General features: G+C 52.3%; 1 protein-coding gene across 1 annotated transcript in view; it reads right to left on the bottom strand.

The window, feature by feature from the left end:
- PMEPA1 (prostate transmembrane protein, androgen induced 1) overlaps nucleotides 1–5,011 on the bottom strand; it is a 51,282-nt gene extending 46,271 nt beyond the window's left edge. Inside the window, exon 1 of the mRNA XM_066235518.1 lies at nucleotides 4,393–5,011. Within this exon, the coding sequence (XP_066091615.1) occupies nucleotides 4,393–4,501 (109 nt within the window). The 5' untranslated portion in view covers nucleotides 4,502–5,011. The remainder of the gene's footprint in view (nucleotides 1–4,392) is intronic.
- Between the last annotated feature and the right edge of the window lie 10,956 nt (nucleotides 5,012–15,967).

The following is a 15,967-nucleotide window of genomic DNA, read 5'->3' as shown; positions in this document are numbered from 1 at the left end:
TCTGGGTTCACGTACATCTTCCTGTGAAGACAAGCAGGCCCCACCAGACCCTCCCGACAGCCTCTGGTCCTGGGCGGCTTCTCGGGTCACTCCATTCTCCTTTCTCTCGAAGGGAGAACACATACGTTGGCACAACTTTTAGGGGAAAATGTATGTGTGCACTTTCTTCCCATTTCTTTGTCTTACATGCCCAGAAGTTTTTAACCATTCCCCATCCGAAGAGAAGCTGGCAGGAAAGGGAGAGGTAGCAGCTGAGTGGTGTGTGCACACACGAATGCATGGGTGAGCGTGTGCTTGCACACATGCACACTGGAGCAGCTAGATATTCTGTCTTTACAAACACTTCAGCATACCCCGACTCTGACCAATGCTGGGCAGTGTAGCTGGCTTAACCCGGACCATCTGCCCGACCTGAGGTCCAGTCAAAACTCAACTCCTAATTGCACCTCAACCTAAGACCCAGTCATAAAATGTTGTGGGTTGAAAACCCCAGCTGACATGGCCCACAGGGTGGGAACAGCTGGCCCTGACACCCACAGTTTAATCCAAATCCTGAAATACAGATTTTCACAGGTGCTAGAGTTTGTCCTCCAAATAAACCCAAATCTATGATGAAAACTGGAAAGAAACTTCATCAAGAGGGAGCCCCAAACTTTTCCTGCATGCAACAGGCTCCCAATAAAAGCTAAGGGAATGAGTGGCCTGAGCCAAACTGCGGAGCAACTTCGGTCTTGATGGGGACACTGATTTCTGAAGGGACCTGAGGACCTTCTGGCAACTCAGATCTGCTCTCCCATCCCCCAACGCCACCCCCTGCAGAAACCAGTAACTGATTAAAGCTCCATTCTCAGCCAGGTGCGCTGTGCCCCTCAGGGGACATTGGGCAAAGTCTGCAGGTAGTTCTGGCTGTTACAACTTTGTGGGGAGAGAAAATGCCTCTACTGGGGAGAGGCCAGGGATGCTACTAAACATCAATACACAGGACCACCTTCCCCACCCTCCCGACAAGGAGTCACCTGGCCAGGAACGTCCTGGTGCTGCGGTTGAGATACCCTGGATTTGAGTATTACACGTGAACAGCGCGTCAGGCAAACCACCAGGACACTGGGTGTCCCACGAGTTTCCGAAAGCTGTGTTGGACTCTTTGTTTGGAACCGCCTGGAGAGGAGGAATCAGAGGCTCGTTGACCCTGTCGGTGTTAAAAAACCCAAACTGCCAGCACAGATACTGCCAGCAGGGGTGCAGGGTGGGCCCCGGGTAGGGGGTGCCTCCCAGGGCCCTCAAGAAATGTTATAAGAGCCAACAGCTGAATGGCAGACAATTCAGTCTGTCCAGAGAGCAGTTAGTGTGGACCTGTCCCCAAGAGCAGAAGCTGATGGAGAACGACAGGGTCATTTCTGAGAGACACAGCAGAACCGAAAAGAGGTCAACAAGAATGCCGAGAAAAACCCTTGCCAGGACAAATCTTTTCCTCAAAAGGAGCCAGAACACACTCCCCTCCTGGTTGCCGTCTCTGGTGGGTTGTCCCTTGAGCCCACTGTTTTTAACCTCAAGACCCCTGCTTTTCAAAAAATGGCGTATTTTTGTGTAGGGTGTGTTCTGGGAACAGTGAACTGCCATCAGATTATCACCCCTGAACTCTCAGAAAAGATGGGGGCTCCTGGAGGGTCTTGTTAAAGTCAAGTCAAGCCCATTCCAGATGTCTGGCGTCCTCAGAGCCCTCCGACACCCCTCCCTCCAGGGTGCCAGAGGGATGCCACTGATTTCCTCCAGTCCCCCAAGTTCCAGGGAGACCTACTCTAGGGCCCAAGTTCCAAATTCAAGGGGCAGTGCGTGTGCTCCACAAGAAGTAACCCTGGGTCTGGGTCTACTGTGGGTTGGGAACCTGAGGCAGAGCTTTCCATTACCACGTCCCTCACCTATAAAACGATGGCATGAACCCTGAGTGGGCCAAGGCTCCTGCCAGGTCTGAAACTGGGGCAAAAGAGGATCTCAGGGTGGACCCATCACTACTGGAGCAAGGACCACCCAGGGACAGAAGCCTCTAGCCGGAGTCTGGAGAGCAGAGCCCCATCTTGAAATACGGTAGAATCTCAACCTCAATGTCTCAGCTTTTAAGGTGAGGAAACTGAGGCCCAGGCAACTTAAAGACCCTAACAAAAGCAATTTTCTCTCAAAGAAGAGCCACCTGGTCACTGCCCAGCAGTGCAACTCCAAATCCATCTGTAATGTTCCCAGTGCTATCGTGTGAACTACCCAGTGGCTGCTAATCACTTTCTCCAATCTTTCCTTTCTCCAATCTTGCTTTCCCTCCTTCCTTCCTATCTTTTTGTATAAAGAAACTCCAGGCCCTAAGGCTTCCTCAGCAGAACCTTTACTGAAATCTGATTAGCACTTGCAACAAACTGTTACATTATACCTGAGTTTTAAAGCTGCTTCCTCCTGCCCTGGGCTTTCTTCCAGTAAGTAGGGGGTCCTGTGTAAAAAATACACAGTGACTAATGGGCCACCCCAGGGCCAGCTGGACGGGCCAGGGTTCCAGGCGTTACCCAAGGGGCCCTTATAGGCAACAGTTTTATCGACACCTTAGCTGAAACATTACCCAAAGAAGGGATAGAAATAAGAATGTTTTTAAAAGTCCTGAACCCAAACGAAGGACAAGAGCAAAATGTCCGACAATGCCCCTAGCCCTCAAGGTGACAAGTTCAACACAATGTGGACCCCTTGGGAGGGAGGTTCCCTAAGCAGCTTTGTAGGAGGAGAAAGTAAAAACAAGACACGGAGGGGACTTAAACAGCAATCCATTTAGCACCAGTGAGACTCTCTCCAAACATGTGCAAACATATTTTAATAATATCCCCGTGCACTTCATTAGCCTCCGGAGTTCACAAAGGGCCTTTGGGAAGCAATCTGGTTTAAATGCAACTCAATTCCACAAACGCTGGCTCTGGGCAGGTTCTCCTGGCACCTAGCTGGCCCGATGCAGGGCAGCTGGGGGTGGGGTGGGGCGCTAGGCTTTCATTCCAGGACTGTAGGGAGTGGGGCGAGGTGAATGGAAGGACCCACCACCCAAGCCTGTCAGCCTGCCCCAGCAGGGCCCGGTCACGGGTTATTTTTACCTATTGCGCCTCACTGTACAGGCTCAAGGGCCGCAAACTGTGGCAGCCGCCTGCGGAAACTGGCTTATGAGTCACCTAGTGACTGCCCTGGCTGGGTGGCAGCTGCCTCTTGGCTCCTGGTCCCAGCTGGAAGGTTGGGCCTTGAGGGAAAGGCTGTGTGCCCCTTCGCCTGGGGCGCTTATAGGGGCAAGGATGGGGAGACTGAAGTTCAATGAGGCAAGAGGTCCTCAAAAGAGCGTCTGGGGGAGGAGTGTCAGCTAGAAGGCAGACCCCAAGGGGTGGCAATCAATTCCCCATCCAACTATACCTCCATTTGGGTGGGCTATTAGGAGGAAGTCTAGGGGGAGTCAGGCTGAGTTTCAGAAGCCCCCTCCTTACCCTTGTCTACCTCCCCCTGTCAGGGCAAGCAGTCCCAAACACAGGCAGCCCCAAACTTTGACTCATTTGTAACCACCATCCCAGTCAGACTGAGCCAAGCTGTCCAGACAGAGGATATTTATAGGTGCGTCGGGGACACAGACACTCACACAATGACACACATACTCGGGATCCACGTTGGGCCAGACCCACCAGCGCTGAGCCCTGGATTCAGACACCTGGACACAAACGGTACCCAGACCCCCAAGAGAAGTATCCAGCCCCAGACACAAGGAGATTGGCAAACACGTACTCCTGGGACAGACCGTGACCCAGACATAGATACACACAGAGAAACGCGCTGAGACCCGGAGACACAGACACGCACACTTACAAACGCACGGGAACCCACTCACATAGACCGAGACAGACAGCGCCACGCACACTCCAGACACACAGCCGAAGCTCCAGACACCTCGCAGGCCAGACAATGTCTCACATGCCCGCCACCCCCAACCCCCCTTCCCAGCCAAAGTTGATATAGAGCCGGCCTAATTGCTCCAACGCGACTGCCCCTTAGGGAAATAAAATGGAAACTTCACGCATCCACCCGCACTAGCCCTCTCTCTCCCTGCGCCCCGCCGCCCTCTGCCATTCGGCCCCGGGTCCGAGTCCCTGCGGGCGGGGCGCGAGCAGCGGGGGCCGTGCCAGGCTCGCAGCGCCGCGGGACAAAGCCGGGCCGGCCGCCAGCTGCCGCGAGCCGGGAGGGCACGCCCGGGGCGCGGCGGGCGCAGCCGGGGCGCAGGGCTCACGGCCCGAGGGGGCGCGCACACTTCGGGCCCCCGCCCGCGCTGCGCCTTGACTAAGGGTCTGAGCCTGATGGGGCCTCCAGGGAAGGGGGAGCGGGGTCACTCACTGATCTCCATGCTCTGGAACAAAGAGCGTTTGCAGTTGCACGTGCAGGAGACATTGGGCTGCCCGGCGGCGGCGGTGGCGGTGATGTTGACCCCCATCAAGCGGTGCATGGACGGCGTGGCGGCGCGGCGTGGGGCGCAAGGGGCACGGGTGCGGCCGGGGGGGGCTCCGGCCGGCGCCCGGTGCTCGGGCCCCGCATGCAGGAGGTGCGCGGCGGGGAAGGCGCGCCCCGGTTCGCCGGGCTCGGGACGCCGCCAAGTTTCTGGGGTGCCGCGGGACTCAGTGCGCAGAGCCGCGCTCCCCTGCGCCCCCCGGCTGCCCCTCTGCAGCCCCGGGGGCGTCGGCAGTGCCCGCGAGTGGCGTCCGGAAAATGGGCTGGCAGCCGGGGCGCGCGCTGCCGCCGGGGCTGAGCCTCTGCTGCTGGCTTCCCCCAGCCGAGCGCCTCCTCCTTCGCCGCCGCCGCCTCCTCCTCATTCAAGTCCAAGGAGATCGGGTTTCGCTCCGAGACCGCGGTCGGAGGCAGGCAGACGGTCTGACGTCAGCGCTAGACGGGGCTGCCGGTTCCCACCGCGCGGGGGCCGAGGAGGGGGCGCGCGCTGCGCCAATCCCCGCCGAGGTTCCCCCGCACCCCCTCCCTGGGCTGCCGGGCGGGGTGACAGGGAAGGGGGCGGGCTCTTAAAGGGCCAGAGTGAGACGGCCCTCATAGACCCCGGACCCGCGCAGCGGAGGGGGGTTTGATCCCCTTCCCAACGGGGTCAGTTTGGGACCCCTTTCTCGCACATCCCCGTCCGGTGGAAGCGGGACTGGGTTCCAAATGGAGCCGCGGGGGTGCTTTTTCTGCCCCTCGGCCCTCCGGGTCCTTGACCTAGACTTTGGGGGAAGCCTGTCCCCCCAAAGGAGCATGAGAGCCCTAGGGCTCAAGGCAGGGCAAGTTAGAAAACGGGTGGTACGGAAGTCCTCTAGGTCACCCGTTACCTGATCTCTCAGGAAACTCCCGACTCCAGGTCTGCAATCTCACGAGGCCCCTAGCCCACTTCGTCCTCGGCGCACTTTAACCCGACCCCATGGAGGTCGACTGGGGAAACTAGAGAGCACTGTAGACACGCCCGGGACAGCTCGGATAAATGCCCGGGAACCCTTGTCATGTAAATAAGAGTCCAGGATGTTTGTCAAGCCCCTCTGGCGGGGCCCGGGTCGAATCCACACTCATTGTCTGCTGCCCGAGGGGCCGCTGGCTGCGGGGGGCGCTCCTCCTGCGTACAGAAGAGGCGGGAAGGAACTGCGGAGGTGTACTTTTACTTCATTAGGCTAATTATTCAAGGGCTACAAAAACACATTCTCCTGGTTTAAAAAGGTATTGAAATATTCTGTAAGAGGCCCCCTCCCGGCACATCTCTACGCTTTAGCAATTTGGTGTGCCCCCTCCTAGACCCTCCCGTAAATCTCTATTTTACATGGAGGTCTTACCGCGTGCCGGAAATTTACCGAATAGTAACTCAACCTGGTACTTAACTCTGGAAGGCAGAATTATTATTAGCCCCATTTTAAAGACCCGGAAACTGAGCTCAACCCAGGTCCTGGGGCATCTGCCCGCACCCCACCCCGCTAAGAAACGCGTGCGCGCGCGCGCGCACACACACACACACACACACACACACACACAGTTCTTTAATTATCCACACGTTCTTGTAATGCCTGAACTTTTTAATAATGAGCAGAGACTATTTTTATATGGGGGGAAGGGTCTAAAAGGTATTATTTCCTTTTTAATACACTAGAACCAACCAGAGCCTTGCACCACCGGAGAAAGGCAGCGCAGGAAGTGGGTGAGTTCTCTCCCTGCACTGGACACGGTGATGTCTCTTGCTTTCTTAGGAGGGCAGACAGGAAGCTGTTTTTCTCTGGAGGGGTGATGGACTGGTAGGAGCTTTATGGGGGAGTGCACAGTGCCCAGTACAGAGGGAGGTTCAAAGGCACTGTCATTTGTTTGGAATGAGAAGCTCACTTTCAGAGCAAGGCCCATGACCAGGATGGGAGAGCACTCAGGGCTTACTTCAGAGGGCACTGGTATGTGGCCTGGGTAGCCTCCCCCCCCTCCCCCAGGATGGGTCAGTTTCACCAGCAGGTTCACCTAGGAGGAGGGAGGGGAATAAGTCTGGCTACATTTTGGCCTCTGCAGCTTGGAGGTCCTAAGCGTTCCTTGGAGGACCCTGAACATGGTGGCTGGATTTGGGGATGACCATCGGTCCCACTAATTTCCTAGGCCAAAGTAGACCACCATCACTGCCCCTCCTTTCAGCCATTCCTTCATTCATTCAGTGAACAAACTTTGACTGAGCTCCAGCACTGAGTGGTGGGAATTCAGCCATGCCAGGCAAAACCCCTGCCCTCCTCTAAGTCTCTTGATGACATCTGGCCTGTCTGGCAGCAAAAAAAACCCCACACACGTTGATTGTCTTGGAAATGAGGTAGCATTTATACAATCCAGGTTAAACTGCCTGTAGGCAAAAATAACCAGTTAATTCAGTGGGTTTAAAAAAGAAAGAAAGAAAGAAAAACCCCACATTGAGCTCTGGTTGATCTGTCTGGGACAAGAGCACTGGCCATATTTATTGAGTGCCTACAATGTGACACCACTGTTCTGATGGTGGCACCTGGGACTGGTTAGTGGTCTCTGCCCTGGCTCCAAATTGGAGGCCTAGGTGTCAGGCATAATGGTCACAACGGCATCTTCAGAGATGTGTGCCAGGCCCCACACTGTGTGGTGCTGGGGACCAGCAACGAAGGGGCAGAGCCCATGGTCAGGCCAGGCATGTGAAGAGGGGTTGTGTTAATGGCCCAGACAGGAGAGCTCATGCTGTGGGGGTAGGAGTGTTGAGGCAGACCACCTCTGCAGGGCCAGCCCAAGCCCATGGTAGGGAGGCCACAAGTTAGGGAAAGACGTTTCCTTTGTTTACTTAGTAAATATTATGCTCCCTATTCAGGGCCAGACTCTGTGTTGGGCACTGGGCACCCTGTCCTCATGTGACATCACTGGAGCAGGGGAGACTATAGACCCACATATAAGCCTGTAGCTATACTTGGTCACTTCAGATATGATAGTGATGAGCTAGAGGCCTGTTTGATCAGGGAAGCCCACCCCGAAGAGGTGGCATTTTATTCCACTCATATTCACTGAACATCTACCTAGGACCAGGTACAATTCCCTGCCCTCTGGGGCTCAGATGGTTGCAGGTATATAAACATGTAAGTCCAGGTGATGGCTTCATTGAGGGACAAGAGTGGAAAAGAGTACAAAGAGACCTGGGCTGGACTCAGCTGGAGCCCAAGAAGTTAGGGTGACCTCTCTGGGGAGGCCAGCTGGAAGGGAGCTTCATACTGGGGGCACAGGTGCCAGGCCAAAGCCTTCAGTGGGAGAGGAGCAAATGGATTCTTCTGGTTTCAGGAAGTCTGAGATTTGGGACACATTGCCCAACCCAGTTGCTTACAGGTTGTGGGACTGTGCAAAACGTGTGTGTCCCCAGGCGACTGCTGGAGACACGCCTTTCCGGGCCTCCAGACAGCACGTGCATGGTCTGCCCTGAGTGTGGGTTGAGTCTACCACAGGGAGAGAAGGTCTGGTCTAAGCTGGTCGGGAGGCCTTGCTGGGCTGGGCTCAGGGGGTGAGGTCGGCTTCACAGGAGTGTGACCAGTGCCAGTACCACACCCCATGCTCCATATAATGCTCTACTGTCACCATCTTGAAAATCTTAATAATTTTTGAGCAAAGCGATTTGCAGATCCTATAGTGAGTCCTACTTGGGTGCATGGCCCTCGCTGGCAGCCATTTTGGGACCTGGGGAAGTCCAGTCATGTCCTGACTATGCCGCTAGGCACTGTAAGTGTCCGGCTGAGTCAATAACGGGACTTCTTTGACAGCGGGCTGTGGAACAAAGCAGATCCCAGCCTCCTCTGGTCCAATGGTGTTCCCCTCACCTGCCGCCCCAGGCCTGTGGACAGAGCTGCCTTTTCAGAAGCGGTCTCGGGCAGCCTGAGCCGATCTGTTTAATGACCTCTCCTACTTACTTACTCCTCTGGAAACTCCAGCCAGCTGAGTCACTTTTTTTCTTCTTCTAAGTCCTGCCTGCGGTTTAATCAGCCTGTCAGTGTTCCCAGATTTGCATCTTTGGACTTCATGTTTTATTATTTTTTTTTTCTGTTTTGCTTTTAAACAGTATCAAGAGCTAATATTCATTGGTCAGTGCCTGGGTGCCAGATCCTGTTCTAGAACCTGCAGATTCGTCCACTTCATCATTCAGCACATATGTGTCGGGTCCTACAGCTAGCCACAATAGCTCAGTGGATGCCCACAATAGCCCTGTGAAGTCCTAGCTACTATTATTCCCATTTGACAGATGGGGACACTGAGGCTCAGGGACCCATGAGTGAGGTAGAATGAGATGTGACTGATGGTATTTGGGCCCTCAGACCCCAACCTCAGCAAAAGGTGTTTCTGCCCCCATCATCTCTGCGGGGGTCTGCCCTGGCCTTCCCACTGGCCTCAAGCAACCTGGCCCCTGGGCTCCCAGGAGGCTCCCAGCTGACCCTGCTGGGAAGTGTGGGTGGAAGTAGGCTCAGGAGGGCAGGAGGTGGAGACCAAACTCAGAGAGGCTCCTCTAAGCACCAGCTACCAGAACACTGTGTGAGTGACTTAAGCAGGTCGCTTTGCCTCGAGGATCCTGCATCTCTTTCACCCCTAAGTGTGTGTGTGTGTGTGTGTGTGTGTGTGTGTGTGGTGTGAAGACCTCAGTAGAGTGGCCAGTGGCATTGAATATCTGTGTTTGAATGTTCACTCTCTGTCTGCCCTTGATTGGCAACCCAGGGGGCAGGACAGCCTGGCTTGTCCCAGAGGGTGCTTGGCAAACCTCAGGAATAAATGAGCAGTGTCCACTCACAGAAACATACAAGTCACATTTCAGGCTACCTTCATTAGGTACTGATAATTCTGTTTTCCTTGCTTGCTTGCTCACTCCCTCCACCCCCATGCATCTCCATTTTTCTTGTCCCTTGGATATCCACCTAATAACAAGCTTCTAACCAAGAATCAGAAAGCCAGGCACTTGAGCCAGCACCTACCATGAACAAGTACTTGCCTGGTACCAGAGCAGAACCAGACCTAGTCTTAACTATCAAGTTGACGAGTGTATATGTGGTCTGTGGTATGGGTGCATGGGTACATATGTATGTTGCATATATGTGTGGGTGTATATATACTCATGCTGTCAGGGGTATGTGTGATTATGGTTTTTTATTTTATTTTATTGTGTCCTGTGTGTTTAGGTATTGATACAGGAGCTTAGCTCTTAGAGAAATGTCACATGGTTGAGCTCTCCAGGGGCAAGAAGGGTCACAGAGTCCCTATCTGCCACTCACCCACCAGGGGAGTGGTCTCCTCTCCTCTCCAGGTTCTCATTTCCAGCAGGAAACTGATTTCCACAGAAAAGATAAGGCTTTGGGACCAAGGCAGGGAGATGAGGGGTAGACAGGACGAAAGAACAGAAGGAAACGTTACAGCCAAATCCTGTCTTCTGGCAGATGGGCAGACTGAGGTCCAGTCTGGGACACGACTTGGCTAAGGTCAAGCTGCTGGTGAAGTACAGTACAGAACTGAGCCAGGATGCTGTTCCTGATTCTCCGCCCAGGCCCCACAGGGGCACCATAATGTCCCAACAGTACCCACAAGGAAGTGGCACCCAGAAAACACCTTTGTCCTCCATGTTCAATCCCTGCCAGAGTTGGGGATATGGCCCCCTCCCCTCTGCAGGGAGTCCTGTGTTCAAATGGGGTTTGGGATCATGTGTTCCGGAGCCAGCTTCCAAGGTGATGAAATGTCACTGCCTTTTTGAAAGCCATGGACTTTCCTGTCTGGTTCTTTGCTGTATCCACAACTCCTAATATCAGTACATGTCCACTGAATGAGTGCAAGACTGTTTTGCCATGTGTACTAGGCCCTTAAAGTAGGAGTGTCCTCATCCTCTAGTTCCCTTTCTACAACATATTTACAGGAAGTAATCAAAGAACTGAGTATTAAGGACAAGAACATTGATCCTATCTTCATTTTTGAAAGCAAAAACGCAGTAAAATTAGGGGGAAAAGGGAGGAGGAGATTAAACAAAGAAGGTCAAAGAATTCAACTTTAAAAACGACATTTTCAAAGATTACTTGATGGTAGAGAGAAAAGTCCTTTATAAAGTTTAAAATAGGCTGCAGAACTGATTCTAGTTTTGTACAAATAAACCTATATTTAAAAAAGGATAGCCTGACCAGGCAATGGCACAATGGATAGAGCATTGGGCTGGGATGTGGAAGGACCCAGGTTCAAGACCCTGAGGTCGTCAGCTTGAGCGTGGGCTCATCTGGTTTGAGCAAAAAGCTCACTGGCTTGGACCCAAGGTCACTGGCTCAAGCAAGGGGTTACTTGGCCTGCTGAAGGCCCGCAGTCAAGGCACATATGAGAAAGCAATCAATGAACAACTAAGGTGTCGCAAAGCACAACGAAAAACTAATGATTGATGCTTCTCATCTCTCCATTCCTGTCTGTCTGTCCCTGTCTATCTATCCCTCTGACTCTCTCTCTGTCTCTGTTAAAAAATAAATTAAAAAAAAAAAAAAGGATATATGCCAAAATGTTCCCAAGTGGTGAATTTTATGTAACGGATTAAATAGAATGTACATTGCTTATATTGTTTGCTGTGTTTTCTGCAATGAACGATAGTTTAAAATGTTTTTTAAAGGTTACTTAAAAGCGCCTCTGGAGCGACAGCAGCCCGCGCCCTCCCTGTGGTTCCTTTAACTCCAGTCAAGACACAGAAGAGGCAGGGGTGCCAGACACTTCTGACGTCACGGGAAGCCCGAAATGACACAGCAGACGGGCCAATCTCAAGTTTGGATTCCGGGAGCAGCCATTCGATTGGATACAAGTGCGGGCTGCCTCGCCCAATAGCGGAAGAGGGGCAGGAGCCGGGTAGCAGCGTGGGTTTTAAATGCACGTGGTGGAGGGAAGGCGGGGCCGCAGCGGCTGCGCATCTGGGACTGCTGTCCCTTGCCCCCAAAGGCGTGCGTGGTTGCTATGCTCCACACCTCCAGCCATCCTCAGCCCCTTTGTATCAGCAGGTACTTTATATGATCTTGTGACGGCCCAGGGGCTTTTGTCTTTTAGCCAGATGTGTACTGAGTATCTGCTCTGTGCCAGGCAGGGTCAGCAGGAATGAGGTAGAACCCAGGAAAGAAAGACACGCTGTGAATCCCATGCTTTTTATCTGTGTAACCACGGGCAAGTGGCTCCCCCACAGTTCCTTTCCATCCTAGTCCTCAATGTCTCCCCTACTCGAGCTCCGCAGGGGAGGAGGTACACTGTGCCTCGTGAAGGATCTGCCCCATGGTTATGCTCCATACATACTTGTTGAATAATTACCTCAAAAAAAAAACAACAAAAAAAAAAACCCCAAAAACAAAACAACAAATCTTAGCACAGTATGAGTCAAAAAAAACCCCACATCTTGTCTAACTTAATATTCAAAAACTTACAAGTCTTCTCTAATTCAATATTCACACACACACAAGAACAAGTTAGTTACTATCATTATTTCCATTTTACAGATGTGAAAACTGAGGGAGAGGGAGGCCGGGAAATGTTTCTAAGATCCTACGGCCAGAACGTGGTGGACTAGATTCAAACCAGGTCTGTTTGTTTCCAGAGCCCTTGGTCTTAACCACTTTTGCACTTTTCCAACATTTACCCAGTTCTTAGTCTTCCTCTTCTAAGAAAATTCTCATAAATCAGCCCTGTGCTACTAGGAAGCAAGAGAGAAGGGAGGGTGTAGGAATCAGATGGCTGAGGTACAACCAAGTGAGCTGGGCTCCTGCCACCCACCTCACTGCCCAGTGCTCCTGGCTGGCGGAGGTCAGAGAAGGGTGAATAGACTGGCGTCCACTGGGGCATACCAGGCCCGGTGCTGGGCTAGGGTGGGGGTAAACTCTTGGGTGTGTCAGGTTTGTTCCTGCCCTTAAGAAGCTGGCTATCTAAACTAACAACCACTAACTGGTGACCTGCGGGCAGCCTGCAGAAGTGTTTCTGCTGTCACCAATGGGAAGTTCATTTTTACATCAAGCTGAGGTCTACCTGTTTCATAACTTCATACTCCTGACAGCATAAATATGCTTTTCTTTTCATAAAACAGTCCTCCAGAAATTGAGGACCAAGCTAAGCATCATGACTTTCCATTCAAGATCTGCTATGTCATTTGTGGAACCCAGTGCAAACTAAAAATGTAGGGCTCCCTGCTCAAAATTATTAGAATGTCAAGGTGATGAGAACAGAGCTGAGACCCCCTTCTGAGGGCAGAATCCCATGTGACTGCACATGTCCCACCCCGTAAATCAGGCCCTACTCGCCACAGGTCGTCCCCAGTTCTGCAATGTCTTCCAGAATCTCCATGGATGGATGGGGTCTTCCTGGGGGCTATGAAGAGAGGGGCTTTCCAGCTGAGCCCCAAGAAAGGCACCTGCAGGAGTGGTCTGTGTCCACAGTTCACCTTGGGAGTCCTGGCTCACATAGCACCCTGCCACCTGCTGTACAGCTGCCGGCTCTCTCCCCCTCAACCTTCTGTTTCCCTCACTGTTAAGCCTGGGAGACTCATCCTCATTGCTGTCACAGTGGTTCGTTCCTTTTGCTCGCAGCACTGGTGACCAGCTTGATGTGTCATTCTCCTGTTGATTATCTGATTGATTTTGGTGGTTCCAGCTGTTGATTCAGACAGGGCTGCCAGGAAGTCATGTGCTCGCTGCACACCTGTGCATGCATTTCTCCTGCCCACCTATTCTGGTGGGGCTGGAAGCAGCTCCCAGGTGTTGGGTCTTGCTCTATGCCAACAGCTCTCTGAAGTGGAGAGCAATTTCCCTCTTGCTGGATAGAGAAGGCACTTCCCCGAGGCTTGGAGAGGACAGATACCGTGCTTAAAACTGTTGGGTGACTATGGGGTCTGGGTTTAAATTCAGACCCATCTGCCTCCAGAGTCCCCTCTGTCGGCCTTTGCACTCTTCTGTGACAGGAGGAAGAGAGAGCTAATCCCTTGTCTGTCCCAGAGCCCAGGGTGTCTGATTTTTAAAAGCAGCAGCAACGTCCTGTGGCTTCTTTCTTGCAAATCTTTTATTTTTGGCCTGAGACAGCTAATGCGTGGCCAGCGTATCCAAGGAAACCAGGATGCTTGGAGCAAGCTGTACCAAATCTCCATGCTGAAACCACCAGACAGCTAATTTGGGCCTCTCTAGTTATTTATTTACTTTTAGCCCCTCTGTATCACTTTACACAGTCCTGAAAGATGCGCCCATCAGATATATGCCTTTAGGGCAGGGGTTGAACTTCGTGGATTAGTCTGCGGGCCGCACAAAATTGTTCGGCGGGCCGCATGCGGCCCACGGGCCGCGAGTTTGAGAACCCCTGCTTTAGGGTGTGGGATCATGGGGCTGTTCTTTTGGGCCAGGGGTTCTTCCTGTTCCTATGTGTGAGCTTCCCCAGTGAGGCATGACACCCCAGGTCTTCCTGTCACCTCATGGTGGCAGATCCAGAATTTCAACCCCACAGTCTAGCTCTAGATCAGGATTTTTCAATGGCGTGTCTATTGATATTAGGAGCCAGATACCTCTCTGTCCCGGAAGCTGTCCTCATGTTCAGCAACATTCCTGGTCCCAACTAGATTAACAGATTAACAATGAATCATTTTTAGTGTAATTATGTCCCAAATAAATGCATAAGTGTGTCTCATGCAATATTTGGGATATACTTATAGTAAAAAAAATGATTCATTGTTTATTGAAATTCAAATTTAACCATATGTCTTGCATTTTAATCTGCTAATTCCACTGACCCTAACTAGGGTGCAAAATCACCCCAGGGTGGGAACCCCCGCTCTCGAGCTTGGGTTCTTGGCCATCTTCCCTCAGTTTTCTCACCTGTAAAATGGGTGTAGCATTAGTAACAACATGGTTAAGGTGTGACAGGCACTGACGGAGCTGAGGCTGGCAGACCAATAACAGGTGTGATGTGCCCAGTGAATGCCCGCTGCTCTTCTTTCCAGAGAACATTGTGGGGCCTCAGCGGTGCACGCTAGGCCTCTTTTCACCTCTCTACATTCTCCCGCTCTCTGCCCCTGATCTTCTATGGGGACTGCTTCACCAGGGAAACACGCAGGGGCAAACACAGCCCCAAGGGTGAGCAGTGGGCCCAGGTCCTGCAGCCATGTCATCTTTAGAAGAGAACGTTTTCACCTGGGGAGCCAGCACTCATCACTCAGGTGCTACATCCTTCCAGGTGCCCGGCCCTGTGCTAAGGACCAGGGGACAATGGTGCCCAAACGCAGACCCAAGCCCTGCCCTCCAGGAGCTGGGGTGGCATGGGTAAATGACAACTGTGATAAAAGTCATATCTCCCCACCCCTCTTCTTGTTCCATGAGTCTGGAGTGGCTCTGATACCTGCTTCCTGTCTCTCACCCCCACACCCCAGCAGTTGACAAATCCTGGGGTTCTCCCCTTACATTAAGATAACTGGAGCCTGACCTGTGGTGGCGCAGTGGATAAAGCGTCGACCTGGAAATGCTGAGGTCGCCGGTTCGAAACCCTGGGCTTGCCTGGTCAAGGCACATATGGGAGTTGATGCTTCCAGCTCCTTCCCCCCTTCTCTCTCTCTGTCTCCTCTCTCTCTCTCTCTCTCTCTCTCTCTCCCTCTCCTTTCTAAAAAAAAAAAAGAATAATAAAAAAAAAAGATAACTTGATTGAGGTGTTGTTGACAACCAAAATGCTGCACATATTTAAAGGGGGCAATCTGGTCAGTTTTGACTTATGTATATACCTGTGAAATCATCATCACAGTCAAGAAAAGTGGAGCATCTGCATCGCCCCCAGAAGGTCCCTGTGTCCTCTCATAATCACTCTCTCCAGCCCTCTCCCTCAAAGCCACCACTGATGTGCTCTGTCGCTATAGAATACTTTACATTTTCTAGAGTTTCATATAAATGGAATCATACAGGATGTGCTGTTTTGGGTCTGGCTCTTCTTAACTCAATCGAATGATTTTCAGATTTGCGCATGTCATTGTATGTTCCGGGTGGTGTTCCTCCCGGCTCGTTTATCTGTTCGCCTATTGATAAATCTACCTCTTTTTCACAATGCCACTCTCTATTGAAATGTGACGCACACAGAAAAGTGTACCAATCATGCATGACCAGTCGAGGGACTTTCCACAAAGTAAACAAAATGCTCCGTGTTACCAGCACCCAGACCGAGAGACGAGGCCCGGCCAGCAGGAGCTCCTGAGTCCCTTCTGGTCACCACCTCCCCTTCAAAGGTGGCCGCCACCCAGTTTCCTCAGACACAGAAGCAGCTGGGGACTTCATATGCGTGGGTCACACAATGCATTCATTGTTGTCATCTGGCTTCTTCACTCCCCATTCGTCCTTGTTCCTGTGTACGCCGGCAGCTCATTGCTTTTATGACTCAGTAGTATTCCATTGTGTGACCACAACACCGTTTGTTTATCCAG

This window comes from Saccopteryx bilineata, chromosome 6, assembly GCF_036850765.1.
Source record: "Saccopteryx bilineata isolate mSacBil1 chromosome 6, mSacBil1_pri_phased_curated, whole genome shotgun sequence".
In the NCBI taxonomy this organism is placed as follows: domain Eukaryota; kingdom Metazoa; phylum Chordata; class Mammalia; order Chiroptera; family Emballonuridae; genus Saccopteryx; species Saccopteryx bilineata.
The sequence above is the reverse complement of the archived record's forward strand: the minus strand, read 5'-3'. Positions and strand labels throughout refer to the sequence as shown.